At 36.8% G+C, this 14,412-nt stretch overlaps 1 protein-coding gene across 1 annotated transcript in view; it reads right to left on the reverse strand.

Moving 5' to 3' along the window:
• CFAP54 (cilia and flagella associated protein 54) overlaps positions 1-14,412 on the reverse strand; it is a gene marked incomplete at its 5' end in the record, with an annotated part of 114,217 nt that overhangs the window by 56,957 nt on the left and 42,848 nt on the right. The window contains 7 exon segments of the mRNA XM_080349867.1: positions 3,761-3,857; positions 4,354-4,497; positions 7,318-7,440; positions 9,029-9,184; positions 10,150-10,297; positions 12,935-13,071; positions 14,120-14,305. Of these exon segments, the coding sequence (XP_080205993.1) occupies positions 3,761-3,857; positions 4,354-4,497; positions 7,318-7,440; positions 9,029-9,184; positions 10,150-10,297; positions 12,935-13,071; positions 14,120-14,305 (991 nt within the window).

The following is a 14,412-nucleotide window of genomic DNA, read 5'->3' on the forward strand; positions in this document are numbered from 1 at the left end:
GATGTGACTGATGAACTTCCAGCCACTAGACTAACGAGCAGGATGTCTGGAGTTTGGAGGTCTAACAAAGGTCCATACAAAGAATCTTTGGAGGAGCATGTGCAGTAAGGACACGTCTAAAAATGGTATTTAAAGATATACAGCATGAACTCAACACATGATGCTGCCAGTGACTACTGCTTACATACATGCTTGCTATATGGATAGCATAAGAAAGTAAATAATCTTTTTTCTTCACATAAATATGTACATAAATACATTTATACAAATATAAATATTCATATTCTATAAATAATATATTTATATAGAAATGTAAATAATAGAGACGATATAGAGATATAAACAGTATATTTAATATATAGGAGAACAATAACTTGGATTCAAGCTTCTGAGAGTTAAACACAACTGTGTCACCAGCTGATGAGCACCAGGACATTGTTACATGTGCTAGTTGCTATGTTGCCTTAATAAACATGACCTACGAATTTTGTGCTTAGGCAAGTTCTGTGGTTGAAAAAGATCAACGCACCTAGTCCCTGAAAAAAAACCAAGGTTAAAAATGCACCCTGAAACAAACAGTTATGATAGTGGATCAATAGCAACACCCTGCAGCAGCAGCTGTCAGTTGAAGTCCGTTGAGTGCAAATAATGATGAATTAAGTGAGACAGCCAGCAAGACAAGCAGATTTCTTTTAATTTTCTTTTTAGGACAAGTCACACCTTTTGTTCATACTCTCTCCTATCTGACAAGTTCAAAAATATACTGCTTCAAATGATCATTTTCACAAAAAATAACACCTCCCAATTTTTTTTAAATGGGAAAACATTTGAAATTTCAGAATTTAAATTGTCTTGTGTATGAAATATTTTGTTTTTCTCAGTTTCCTATGAAAGTAGTTTCATCTTTTTTTCATTTTTCTCTTAGACCACCATACTAAGTGCTTATGCACTTTTAAGGATTAGCTATCACACATTTTTTTCCAAAATATTTTTAACAGCATGGCCTACAGGTGTGCACATTGTCCTAAAACACTTACACATATTTGTAAAGACAGCTGTAAGCTTTGTTATTTGTTTTGCATGGCCTCAGCAGAAGACTCCTCTTTAATTTGTATCCTGAAACTTATTGACAAATATGCTATTTCAGCAACAGAGCAGACCTCAGTCATTAAGTATTTCCCAGTTATTGAAAATGCATTCTTCTCTAACTGATCAAACCATTAATTTAGCTTTTTATTAAGTAAGAATGGAACATCATTTCATTAAGTAATCAATGTGAGTTTCAATTAACCTACAGAATTCATTCATCCTGTAACTTGTTCTGCAGGAATCAGTGTCAGCAGCAAAAAATGAAGGATCGGTATACAGATGAATGGATTTTTTGTGTCACTCTTTTTATCCTATTTATTACAGAAATACTTTCCTCTTCTAAGATGTATGCATATACAAATATGAGGGAGGATAACTAGAACACTAGATAACTAGAACAGAAACAGGCATTTCTGTGACATATACATGTGTCTGAAAGCCTGGGCCCCAAAGTTGTTTATTTATAGGCTACTAGACATGCTCAGCTCCTGTATCTTCATGAAACAGCCATTTCCCCATGACATTTGTGACCATTGTGACCCATGCTCAGCTCTCGCAGCTTGGGTTTCCTGCTGTCTTCTGCCACCCCTTAACAGAAGACCTAAGCTGCTGGGACCAGAATGAGCTTCTCCAGTCGGGGAGAACTGCAAGCAGAGGGTTAGCACTTGTACAGGACAGAGATTTGTAAGGGCAGGGACTCAGCCATCAACAGTAGGTGGCTGACCCTAATGCCCAGACTTCAGCCCTGGGACAGGAGAGGCCTTTGAAGGCAGGCAGGAGAAGAGCTGAACAGCACACAGCAAATTAGTAGATTAAGGAGAGGTACATAAGGCAGCCCCTAAGCAGAAGCTTTGAGGTCTTTTTGAATCACTGTTTTGGACTGATGATATGGACACCATGTCTCTGGATCGAAAGAAACAGAAAACCCATCCAAAACCAGCTCAAAATCTCCTTCAGGTACTCCAGTATTCTCAGTGACCTTCTGTGAAATGAAGAAAAGGCAAAACAAGAATACAGAAGGCTAAAACAAGAAAGCCAACATAATTCTCCAAAGACAGGCTGCCTCACAGCTGAAATTCGCTCAGAAAACCCATGTTTCACTAGTAAACAAGCAAGTGGGGAACACTGGCCTTTTTGCAAGTGTTTTAGTAGGTTCCATCTGAGTATGAGGAGAAATTTCTTTACCTTGTGTATGGCAGAGCACTGGAACAGGCTGCCCAGAGAGGCTGTGGAGTCTCCTTCTCTGGAGACATTCAAAACCTGCCTGGACACATTCCTGTGCAATCTGCTCTGGGTGAACCTGCTTTAGCAGGTGGGTTGAACTAGATGATCTCCAGAGGTCTCTTCCAACCTCAACCATTCTGTAACACGGGTCAGCAGCATGCCCTTGCAGCAAAGACTTGTTACTTACTTGGCTGTGTTAGAAACAGCATAGCGAGTGGGTCAAGGGAAGCTATTATTGCCCTCTATTCAGCACTTGTGAGACCACATCTGGATTATTGTGTTTGGTTTTGGACACTGTACTACAAGACACCAACATGCTGAGTAAGTCCAGTGAAGGGCCACCAAGATGATAAGGAGCTGGTGTGCATGATAAAGCAAGACGAGGATGAGAGAACTGGGTTTATTCAGTCTTAAGAAGAGAAGGCTAAGAGGAGTCTGCACCTACCTGATAGGCAAGAATACAGAATGGGGAGAGAGACTGTCCTCATTGGTATCACAAGAGGCAATATACACAAGTGGGAAATCATTAAATTCCAAATAGATCTAAAGAAAACCTTTTTAACCATAAGGGTGGTCAACTATTGGAATAGGGTGCCCATAAAGATTGAAAATCTTTTTATTCAGAGATCTAAAAATGGCAGGACAAGTGCCGGAGCAGTATCATATAATCGTATGTGTTTTGAGCAGGGTAGTGGAATAAATGCCTTCCAGAAATGCCTTCCAACCTAAATTATTCTGAGTCTATCCAGGCTCTAAGGAGCACAAGGTGCCAAGTAAATATAATGGAAGAAAAATCAGTAGTGGCTCTGTGTTTTAAGTTCTAATTTCCTTTATAAGTCCTATTTATTAATTCATCTAACTTGGGCAGAACTATTAGCCTGAAAATTCTTGTGCTTAATCCAGTTTCTAAGATATTTAAGATTTGATATTTTCATTCCCCAGTTACAAGTTAGTTAAGTGCTAGTATGCAGGCAATTTCTTCACAAAGAGCACAATTCCTGTTAGCTTTCTTCAGGAAGTCTTTTCTTCACTAAAATTTCTTGCAGTGGTCATTATTACTAGCAATGGTAGGAAAGTAACACATGCTGTAAATGGAGAATGGACTTTGCCACAGTATTTTCTGATCCAGGAAAATAAAGCAAGCCTAAATAACATGGAACCCAATTTACACAGACTGGGAGAACATATATGCTTGCAAAATAGAACAAAAATGACCATTTCTTTCTAAGAAGGACTGAGTGGTTTGGTGGAAACCATGAAAACAATGAATGAAAGTCATTATACACATCACTACCATGGATAAGTCAACTAAAATCATAATTTCAGTGACCTTATTTATCAGGGAAGATATATGAAATAAAAGTTCTTCTTGGGCAAATAATTTTTACAAAGAAGCCATAGAAAATTGCATAGAAAAAGGTAAGAAGTGTTTTAATAGTGCACCCACCTGGTTTGGTCAGTCTGAGGAGATTTGATTCAAGAGCATTTAGATTTTCTGTTGCTTTTTCCCTTGCAGATAAATGGGATGCCTTTGAAGAAGTGCTCTGAAATATCCAATACTTAGTTATCAAAACTTAGCTTCTACTTAAGTGAAATTTTGATTCTAAGTTGTAGGAAATCCTCACAACCTGATACATCTCTTTGTACTTTGAATATTAAGTTGTTTGAGGTTGAAAGTGCTTCCTCCACTGAGAAATATTTTTCAGTCTGCACAATTCCTAAGTCACTCTCTTATAATGACTCAGTTTCAAGCAGCTGCTACAACAAATGAGAGGCTATGTTATTTAAGATATTTTTGCTATACTAATATAATTCTTTATTTTTTTTTTAATTTTTAATTTTTTTTTCTGTCTTATAAAGCATTCCTGCAAACTATAGGAGAAGAAAGATCAGTTAAAGATCCTTGTATAAATATCTGTGTGTGTATATAGATATATATATATATATATATCTCCATGGCTCTGAATTGTGCTATTGCTAACCCCTCTCAAGAGAATACAGTATTTAGAGAAAAGAAAAAGTGAAAATTGGAGCAATTACTTTGACTTCTTTCTTAGTGTGTATTTCTTCAATTTTCATAGCTCCTGACTGGTCAGGTGAAGCTGCCGGTGAGGAATCCAGCAATTTTTTCCCATAGTTAACAATAATTACAGCTAGTTCGTATTCTTTCCATGAACGTAGTACCTATTAAAGAATCATGTTACATATTTTTGTTTTGCATAACATGTAATGTTTCATTATTGTCTACTTGTAATTGTGAAAATGTGTTACTATTATAAATGGAAATTAAATACTCGATACTTAAGTTTCCCTCAACAAAAACAGGACTATAGATCTGTAAAATAATTGGAACTGCAAATATGTTATCTATGAATTCTACTTCGACTTAACTGATCCTTCAGAGAACGGAAAGATTTAACCAGAAGTATCAGTTGCTGTGATTAACGTTCTCCCAGTTCTCAGGTAGTACTACTATCAAAGAACATAAAGGGTAACTAAATGATCCTCATTTACCACCCTGGTATCAAGCACACATTTGAAAATCTTAACTGTATTAGTGAAAGGATAAATTTATTTTTAAAATTATGAAATTTACAAATTAACGGTGTAAGGAATGTTTTTAGATGGTTTATCTTCTTTAGATCAAGCTCTAAAGGCCAAAGTACTTCTACTATAAGCAAGGCACTTATAGTAGCAATATATAGAGAGCCAGTAATGTGCCCTTGTGGCCAAGAAGGCCAGTGGTATCCTGGGGAGCATTAGGGACCGTGTGACCAGCAGGTTGAAGGAGATTATCCTCCTCCTGTACTCTGCCCTGTTGAGGCCACATCTGAAGTACTGTGTCGAGTTCTGGGCTCACCAGCTTAAGAAGGACAAGGAATTACTGGAGAGAGTCCAGTGGAGAGCTACAAAGATTATGTGGGATCTGGAGCATCTTTTTTATGAGGAGAAACTGAAAGAGCTGGGTCTATTCAGCCTGGAGAAGAGAAGGCTGAGAGGGGATCTTATCAATGCTTATAAATGTCTCAAGGGTGGGTGTCAAGGGGATGGGACCAGACTCTTTTCATTGGTGCCCAATGATAGGATGAGGGACAACAGGCACAGGCTGAAACACAGGAGGTTCCATCTAATATGAGGAGAAACGTCTTTGCTTTGAGGATGCCAGCACACGGAAACAGGCTGCCCAGAGAGCCTGTGGAGTCTCCTTCTCTGGAGACATTCAAAACCCGCCTGGACACATTCCTGTGTGATCTCCTCTCACTGAACCTGCTTTAGCAGGCGAGTTGGACTAAATGATCTCCAGAGGTCCCTTCCAGCCCTAACCATTCTGTGATTCTGTGAAAGTAACTTCATGTTAGCACATTTGTCTTTGGGATAGAAAATAAGTCTATAGATTACTTCGGGTTACATACAGTACATGGCCTGACTGCAACTCAACAGAAAACTATATACCATGAATTAATCAGAAGCATTTGCAATTCAACCATTCTGTTTGCTATTCTGTATGGTATTCTGTTGAAATGTTATCTCCAAGGGGGAAGAAAAAAAAAAATCAGTGTTTCAAGCAGAGTCACATAGCTGGGAAATCCAACAACAAACAGACACTTTATCAAGGTTTCAAGGTTCCTAAGAGGCCTTATTGGCCTTGACAGCCTCCACCTGAGCCCTCCCACATGTGGCCAGGAGATCCCTTTCAGCTTAGGTCTGAACCTACAGTCCCTGCCAGCTCCTGTCTGGCAGGAATGCTGGTCTCCAGCACACTCCAAGCCATGCCTGAGCCTGGCCGTGGATCCACTGATCTGGACACCTGGCCTGTGGACCGACTCCTCAGCTTAGCCTCAGACTGCTCCCACCCTGATGGGCCAGCCTGCTGGGCTGTGTCTGACCCTAGCAGCCCTCAACAGACCTGATCCTGACCTGTGGATTGACTTCCCAGCTTCACCTCAAACCTGCCTCATCACCACAAACTCATCTGGTGATCTGGACTCCTGGTTGAACCTGACTGCCAGATCCTGCCCTGACGGCCATGGCATTGCCCTCGGCTCACAGCTCCCCAGCCCTCACCACGTCCCGACACTGCCCTCACAGCCACAAAGTAACTGATTAATACCAAGAAAATGACAACACTAGTCCTTAAAATATTAATCTTTATACATTTTAAATGAATGAAAACCGGGCCTTCTTGCAGTGCACTTTTAAGGATTTTTGACACTGATCTGGTCTTGTGAAGTGAGCACAGAGATCCATCTCCTATGAAGACCGAGGAGAGGGATCATCAACAAAGGGCAATCCCTGAAAGCATCAGCTGCGGCTCAGTTTTGGAATGATCTTTTTTACCTGAGGTGCACTTGAAGCTTCAGGAAAGCTGACTTTTTCAGCATTATACATCTACTGTGGCAGGTACTTTAGCATGCCTCTATAGCTGAGTAAAAAAATCCTACCTGTACCACATTTCTCCTTATCTTAATAAATAGATTAATTATCTAAATAATAAATGTGATCTGCATGTATGTCTGATCATTGAAAGTCAAGGCGTTTCTGTTCCTGCTAGCATGCCGGACCAAATAGTATGAAGTCTCTTGTATCCAATTAGCAAATAAGCCATATATGTCATTCTGATAAAACTACAAATATGAGCTATATGCAGTAAATAAACTTTCAATTTATATATTACATACATTCCTTATTGAAAATACTACTACCTTAAATTTTAAAATACATGCAATGATATAAAATACAGATTTCACGTTCACGAAGTAATAATTACAATCTATTTTATAACCAAATGAAAAATCTCAATTCTGTTAAAAACTCAAAATGCCATTTTTATATAAAATCCCCTGATACAAAGATACTAATAAATATTTATATACCTTTACTATTTAAGATTGCTGCTTCTTCAAGATATCAGTTTGAAGGCCAGCTTACTAAATATTTTTTTTCCTCTAAATGACAACAGCTGTATCTTAAACTAAGCTGTAAGCACAATAATGCACACCATACCTTTGCTGTATAAAATGAAGTACAAGCTATCATATGCTGGATACTCTCGTAACATCCTACATGCTTCCTCTGCAAGGCAGCACTTGGAATTTCTTGAAGGACAGCCAAGCACTTAATGAGAATCTGTAAATAGAAGGGTTAAAATAAAGTCTGGAGTCTGCAACAAATTTACAAGCTTGTACCTCTGCAAAGCCTGTTGTATTTGATGGCAAACTTTAAAAATACCTTAAAATCCAACAGGTAGGGTGAAATGTTAGCTCTACAAAAGACAACGGTAAAATATTCATTGAATTTAACAGTGTCAAGATTTCAACCACAGCCCTTTGGAATAAATTACATATTCACATAAAATCACAGATATTAAATTACAGATACATGATGTTGTAATTAACATGATATCAAAGAATGCTTAATTCAGTGAGATTACATACTCCTAGTAGAGGACTGCTTAGAACTATATTGAGCTGATCAGAATTTTAAATTAAAGAAAAATGTTTCCAGCATGATCTAAAAATGAAAGACTCCTTTTCCCCATTTTTGTGTAACAGACATAATAAAAAACATGCAACTTAATTATTTTTCCATTTAATTAGGAAATCTAAACGAGGAGCCATTTCCAGTTGCTAGCTGTGTCTTTGGTAGGTCATCACAGCCAACATCTTCTTAAGCAAGAGGCTACCCATGTATTTATTTTTGTTTAAACACACCTAAAAACTTGTTAAGTCCCTGAGTGCTCGCCTGGGGTGTCCTCCCACACCTTCTGCCCAGAAGTCCCAGTTTAGCTCAGACTCAGCCCTTCAGTCCCTGCTTGAGCTATGGGATTGGTGTGCTGGTCTTCAGTTCTGTCTCCTGGGTGGACCTGGGACCTGTGTTGTAGCCTTGTCTCTAGTCTCTGGCTCCAACTCCTGTAGCTTCTGACTTTTTCTCCTGGATGAACCCTGGACAAGCACAATAGCCAATCCACCATCTCTGGACTCTCACTGGATCCTCTTGCCAGTACTTTGCTCTACCTGCCATGTTCAGATGCTGCTAGTCTGTGCAATGCCTGCACTGAAGTCATCTCATCCTTCCTCACAGAGTGAACATTTTCTTACTGCTGCTCCCTGACAAAACTACCTAAAATTAGTAAAAAGGTGTATGTTGCTATTGTATCATTGCTGAATCTAAAACTGCTGCTTCAGACATGGCAGGAAAGGATTCAGGGACTCTATTTTCAAAGAGAAGTTGCTTGCTTCTGGAAAGGAGCACATGCCTGAAAACTAAAGACTGCCTTATCAAGACATTGAATAGACCTCTTTTTTTTTTTTTAAGAAGAAAACTGTATATGAAGCAAACACTCAAAAAAAAAAAAAAAAGCCATAGGCAAATGATGCTTTTCTTTCCTCAGAATTGCTATTTGGAAATTACATTCAAGTAGAAGTTACATCATATACTATACTACAGTTTAAAAACACAAAAAAACCATCCTGAAGTAATAATCAATATTCTGCAGTTGTTTTAGCATATTTGAGAGCAGAATCTGTGCAGCTTAAACTAAACATATATGAACTGGGAACACATAAACCCATAAAAGGCTGTTCTTTCAGCAGGTACTAAGAACTCAGAGCCTAGATATTTGGCTCTCCCACTGTATACTCCATTAGAAGTTTAATTTAAATTGCTATAACTCCAGGACTTGGATGCCAGTTTCTTTGTCTTAAAATGTTCTCACCTGAACTACTGGGACTGAAGAAATATTGTGATAAATAATTGGAACAAGGAGACCATAACATTGCACAACAGACTGCAGGGTATAACTTGCATCATTCAACCAATTACTCAGTTCAATTGCCACAGCCATTCTTTCACATTCTGCTAATCTAGCAACCTGTAAAAGAAAAACACATTTTGATTCAAATATAAATTCTGTTGTTTTAAATCATTTAGGAGTGAAAGAAGACAGATGTTATTGCAGTTTAAAAAGCAGAGTAAGCAGCAAGTAAGATAAAAGTTTAAAATTGAATATACATTGGCACCTGTTAGAAGTATATAAACAAATGCAACGTTATTCATGATTCTAAAGGAAACCATTGTTCTTGACCTAATTTTGCCCCCTTAATTTATCCATGCAGTTTACAAAGCCTGGTTAACAACCTCACCCTGTGTGGAGTGGAAATTTCACATCCCAACCCCTCAGAGTACGTAAGGGCAGGATAACAATCCCCTTCTTTCTCTTCCAGTCATCTGCTGCAGCCCTTGCATGTGTGAGCAGACCCAGTGACTGCTCGCATTTTTAAGAGACAAATACTTTAGCAAAGAAAGAGTGGAACCGGAATGTAATAATACCAAAGGCAAAGCTTAACTATTCAAATAACAGAGGAAGTTCTTTGTGTTATTAACATGTTATTACACTATAAAGACTGAAATAAGCTAAAAGAAGTTTAGTATATTAAAAGCATGAAACTCTAATATTAATAAAATATATGTATAAATAGCAGAAATGTTTACAATTAAACATGCTCCATCTTAGTAGGACAAAAATAGCAATGATTATACCTCTCTTAAATTATAGTCTACCACTGCTGAAGTAAAGGAAACGTCTTCATCAGCTGGAATCAGTAGGATTTGGAGTAGGGTATTAATGAGGTAATAACTTATTCAGAAACCATCTTTCTATCAGGATACAAAATAAGCAACAGCTACTAGAATACTTCAGAAAGGAAGACCAGGTAACTTAGCAGAAATTTTAGTACTCCACAGACAGGATTAGTACATTGCACCATTTATCTTGATAAAATAAAGCTGTTTGAAAGGTAAAATAAATTCCCATGTAGTATTTTAAGGCACACATACTTGTTCCTTATAAAGTATCTCACTGGAAAAAATGGAATCACAGAAGAGTCCTCTTTCCATTACATTAATGTCACAGACAGCAAATAAACTCCTTAAAAAGAGGTGCAAGGTAATAGCAGAAGTCTGAGATACAGCCTCAAAACATAGCCTGCAAAATAAAAAATCAAAATAACAGTAAAAGCGTATTAATGATTCTGACCTCTCATACCTAAAACTGCATTATATGAAAATGCAATATTTCATTTTAAAATTCTGTACAAAAGTATTACTGTAGCTACTGCTGGAAATTTAGACATAAAACTCAAAAAATGTTTACATTTTCTAACTTAAAATAAATAAAGGAGATAAGGCCCCTTTTCAAATTCTTGTCCACCTTCTACTATCTTAAGACATCATTTCCTTAGCCGTTTCATCTAATCCAGTGAAACTTACTTTGAATTTTCATGGAAAACTTGGAATGCTACAGCTACTTCATTTTAACTGTCTCTTTTTACACATTCTTGTTTTGTATTCTGACAATGACACATGCAGTTGTGATGTCCATTACTAAGCGCTAGTAACAGACTCCATTTCATCACTGATATCTTGTGTTACAAGGCTCAGAAGAATCTTTCTTCTTCCGCCTGCTCTTTTGTTGTTTATTGGGTTTTTTTTCCTGCCCTGTGGCAGAGCAGCATTTGTCCTTTTTATATTATTTATGTTACAGAAACAATCCTATGATTTGGAAGCATAAGAAGTAAATTCCTCCATCTCCTTGATTGTAAAAGAGACTGAAACTCAAGAACAAAGATCCAATAGGCATATTCACATACTTGACATTAGCAAGGAATCAACAGGGCTTCAGGTTGGAAACAAGAGGTTTCCTTTCCTTCCAGCTCCCTCTGCTGTCTCTTTAAGTCCTATCCAATTTCTTAGCTGTGGATCAGTAAAACCAAAACTACTTCATTTCAGGGCTGATATTGCAGCTTTGAGAAACTTCCATATTAATTGTAAAAAAAAAAAATAAGGCTTGGATGTAACTGTCACAAAAGCAAAATCCCTGAAACCACTTTGCACAGTTATTGAAAACTTCCTGTCTTCATTTGGTTTATTTCATTTCATCTGATTTATTTGAAAGTTGTTTTGTTCAAATGTTACCTCTGGAGCTGCATGTGTTAACAAACAAACAAACAAAAAACCACCACCACCAACAACAAAAAGCTGATTAGGAAAAAAGATTAATGAAAAATGAACAAGTGGGAAGAAAAAAAGCGCAATGACCAGCCTTGCATTCTTGCTTTGTTGTCCAGGCCAGGGATGGATTTAAAACATCCATATAGTCATGAAACAGGATGCCTGGTGACATCAGCACAGTCCACAGGCTACCAGAAAATCCCAAAGGCTCTTATGGCATGTAACATCAAGACTCTCAATCAATTTGTATGCCCAGTATCAGACAAATGGTGGCACTTAAAGACCAGACAGGACACACGTTAATGGTCTGGCTGAGGCCCAAATAACAAGAAGCACATGTAGACACATTAGTTTTCTCCCGTGACAGGATTCAAAGCACACACAAGCCTTCGCTCTCTGCCTGCATCCAAACAGCATCACTGTGAGAAAACAGTGGGTTCTGCTGCAAGTATGTCAAAACACTCTGGAGAAAACACTAGTTACATCCTATGTCTCAGAATGGTTGATTTTGATTACCGGTTACTCCACCTGTAAAGTGGAAATGGAAGTGTTCTGAAAAAACGTATAGGAAATTCCCCTAATATCTATCTCTTGATACAAATGTCTGTATTTCTTTATTTATTCTTTAATTCTAGAAACATTCAAGAACAATTAACACACATGCAATAAGGTTGCTTTTTGTTGTTGTGGTTTCAAAACTAAGACTGGCAAACTGAAATGGATGTGCTGCAAAACTTTTTCATATCTCCTCCACAAGCTTCCCAAAACTTTCCTATGAACAAATTGGTCTAAAAAGAATTCCACACAAATGAAGATGATTATTTGTGTTCTATTATATTGAATTATATTAATATATTAAATAAATAAATATTAATATAAATAATATAATTTCATCGCCAAATTATAAACAGTTGACTAACATCTAAAATTACTCTTGTTATTATAGTATTTCATGTCTATTATGTCATTCATATCTGGGAATTAATTAAGTTTTTATTTATTTTTGCATTTGGATCTATTGAATTTTAGTGTATGTAACCAAAAAATTTCTAGCTGGGCTTTATCATCATGAAAAACCTATAATATTATGGTTGAATATTTGATATTTGTTTATAAATGAATTAATTTTAAATATCTCTTTTAAACCACTCTAGTATATTCAGAGATTATTGGTAGACTTATTTAACCACCCCAAAACAAAATTAGCAAGCATTTATCCATTTTGAGTGCTGTTCTTGACAAAATTTTCAGAATTCCTGAACCCTTCTGCTCTCTCAGTTGGAACTAAAAGTCAAGAACCTAGTGCACATTACAAGTTTTGCACATGAAAATGCATCACACAGAATTAATAGCCACTTTATAAATGTTTCCCAATTACCTTGACAAAGCAATCATTATAAAGAACTAGGTGTGTAAATGCTAGCAGTTCCATAAATAACAAAAATCCTCTGCTAATTATAAACCACTATATTTTTATAACACATTTCACACCTTTTTTCAGAATGTTTTTCATATCGCAAGTCTGAACAAAATTTCACAACCTGGCACTCTCAAAAAAAAAAAGTGCACATCTATAATTGACTATTATTTTACGTTTGGATTTGCCAGTTACCTGTTTTCACATATAGTCAAATTTATACTTGCAGAAATAACAGCTGCATTGGTAGGCAGTGGAGAAGAAACAAAATAATCCCACATTGGTGAAAATGCTTCTCTGGCTAATGTATAGTTGCCAGTCTGGTAGGCTGCCTAAAAAAAAAGAAAAAAAAAAAAAAAAGAAAAAAATAAAAGAAAACCAAACCAAACACCAATAACAACAAGTTTCCTTGTTTATCAAATAACCAAGCCAAATATGATTATAGCATGAATAAAGATTTTAAAACTCCCTCCCAACATGTAAATTTACGATTTCTGTAAGAATATTCTGATATATTTTAATAAAAAACGTAGTAATGTAGCAGCAATCTGATTCTACTAATATTAGTTTACCCTCAGAATTAGCATCAGAGAAGGCAAAACACTTTCGTAAATGTTGACCAAAGATCTAATATCCTTTCTGGAATACTTCACAGGTATTGTGCTGCAGTTTTTGAAGGCATATTATTTCATTTATTTCATCATTTTACTTTCACTAATACTGCTGAATGCCCTGCTGCTCTGGATAATGGGATGCAAATGGAGCCACACAAGTAGGCACAAATTCACATGGATACCTCTCTGGGAGATTTTAGGAAATCTTCTAACAGTTCCCCATGATCTGAGCTGTAGGGCTAGACAATTTCACTTTTCTCCATGCCACAATCAGTTTTAAATTTTCTTTATTAAGAATAAAGAAAATTATGGTAAAGGTCTGACAGAGCCTTTGTGGTCTTTCACAAGACACTACAAAAATAATTTCAGTATGAAAATGGTTGGATTTGATACCTGGTAAGTTCAATCACATTTGTCATCTTGTGCCGTAATGACTAATAAGGTGATTTCTAGCACTTGGTCTCAATCACAAAAATGAAACAATAAATTATAACAGAGAATAAAGAAGTTAAATGCAGACTGAAAAACAGGAACCAGAGTAAGAAAACTAGCTGACAGTCATCTTTCCTCTTCAACTGGAATTTCTAATAATTTTGAATTGAGTTACTCAAATATACCATTTGTTGTGTTAAAATTGTGATTTCTGCTTATCAAGCTTTTGGCAAGAAAGTCTTGAGTTTTTACAAGAAGTTTTAGAGCTACCAGCGAAAACAAGTAATTACAGTCAAATTAAAGTATGTGTTCATCATCATGCCTCTAGCCCTACCTGAGTTAGATAGGCTCGAACAGCAGTAACAGAAAGAGGTGGATATGCAAGGATGGGCTGAGTTGTTTCCCCAATTGCATCACCAATAAGTTTTCCATCAGAAGAATATGCTGCAACTGCAAATATGTATTTCTCATTGGGATCTAAGCCTTGTATTTCCAAGAGGCTTTTCCCATCAGCTGGTATCTAGCAATAAAAATATTTTTTAGTTACACCCACTGAACGTACCAAAACCAGATCTCAAATTCAAAGCTTTTATTGTTAAATAAAGTATTTGATGGTCTTGGATACAA

Source organism: Nesoenas mayeri (genome assembly GCF_963082525.1).
Source record: "Nesoenas mayeri genome assembly, chromosome: 1".
NCBI classification, from domain to species: domain Eukaryota; kingdom Metazoa; phylum Chordata; class Aves; order Columbiformes; family Columbidae; genus Nesoenas; species Nesoenas mayeri.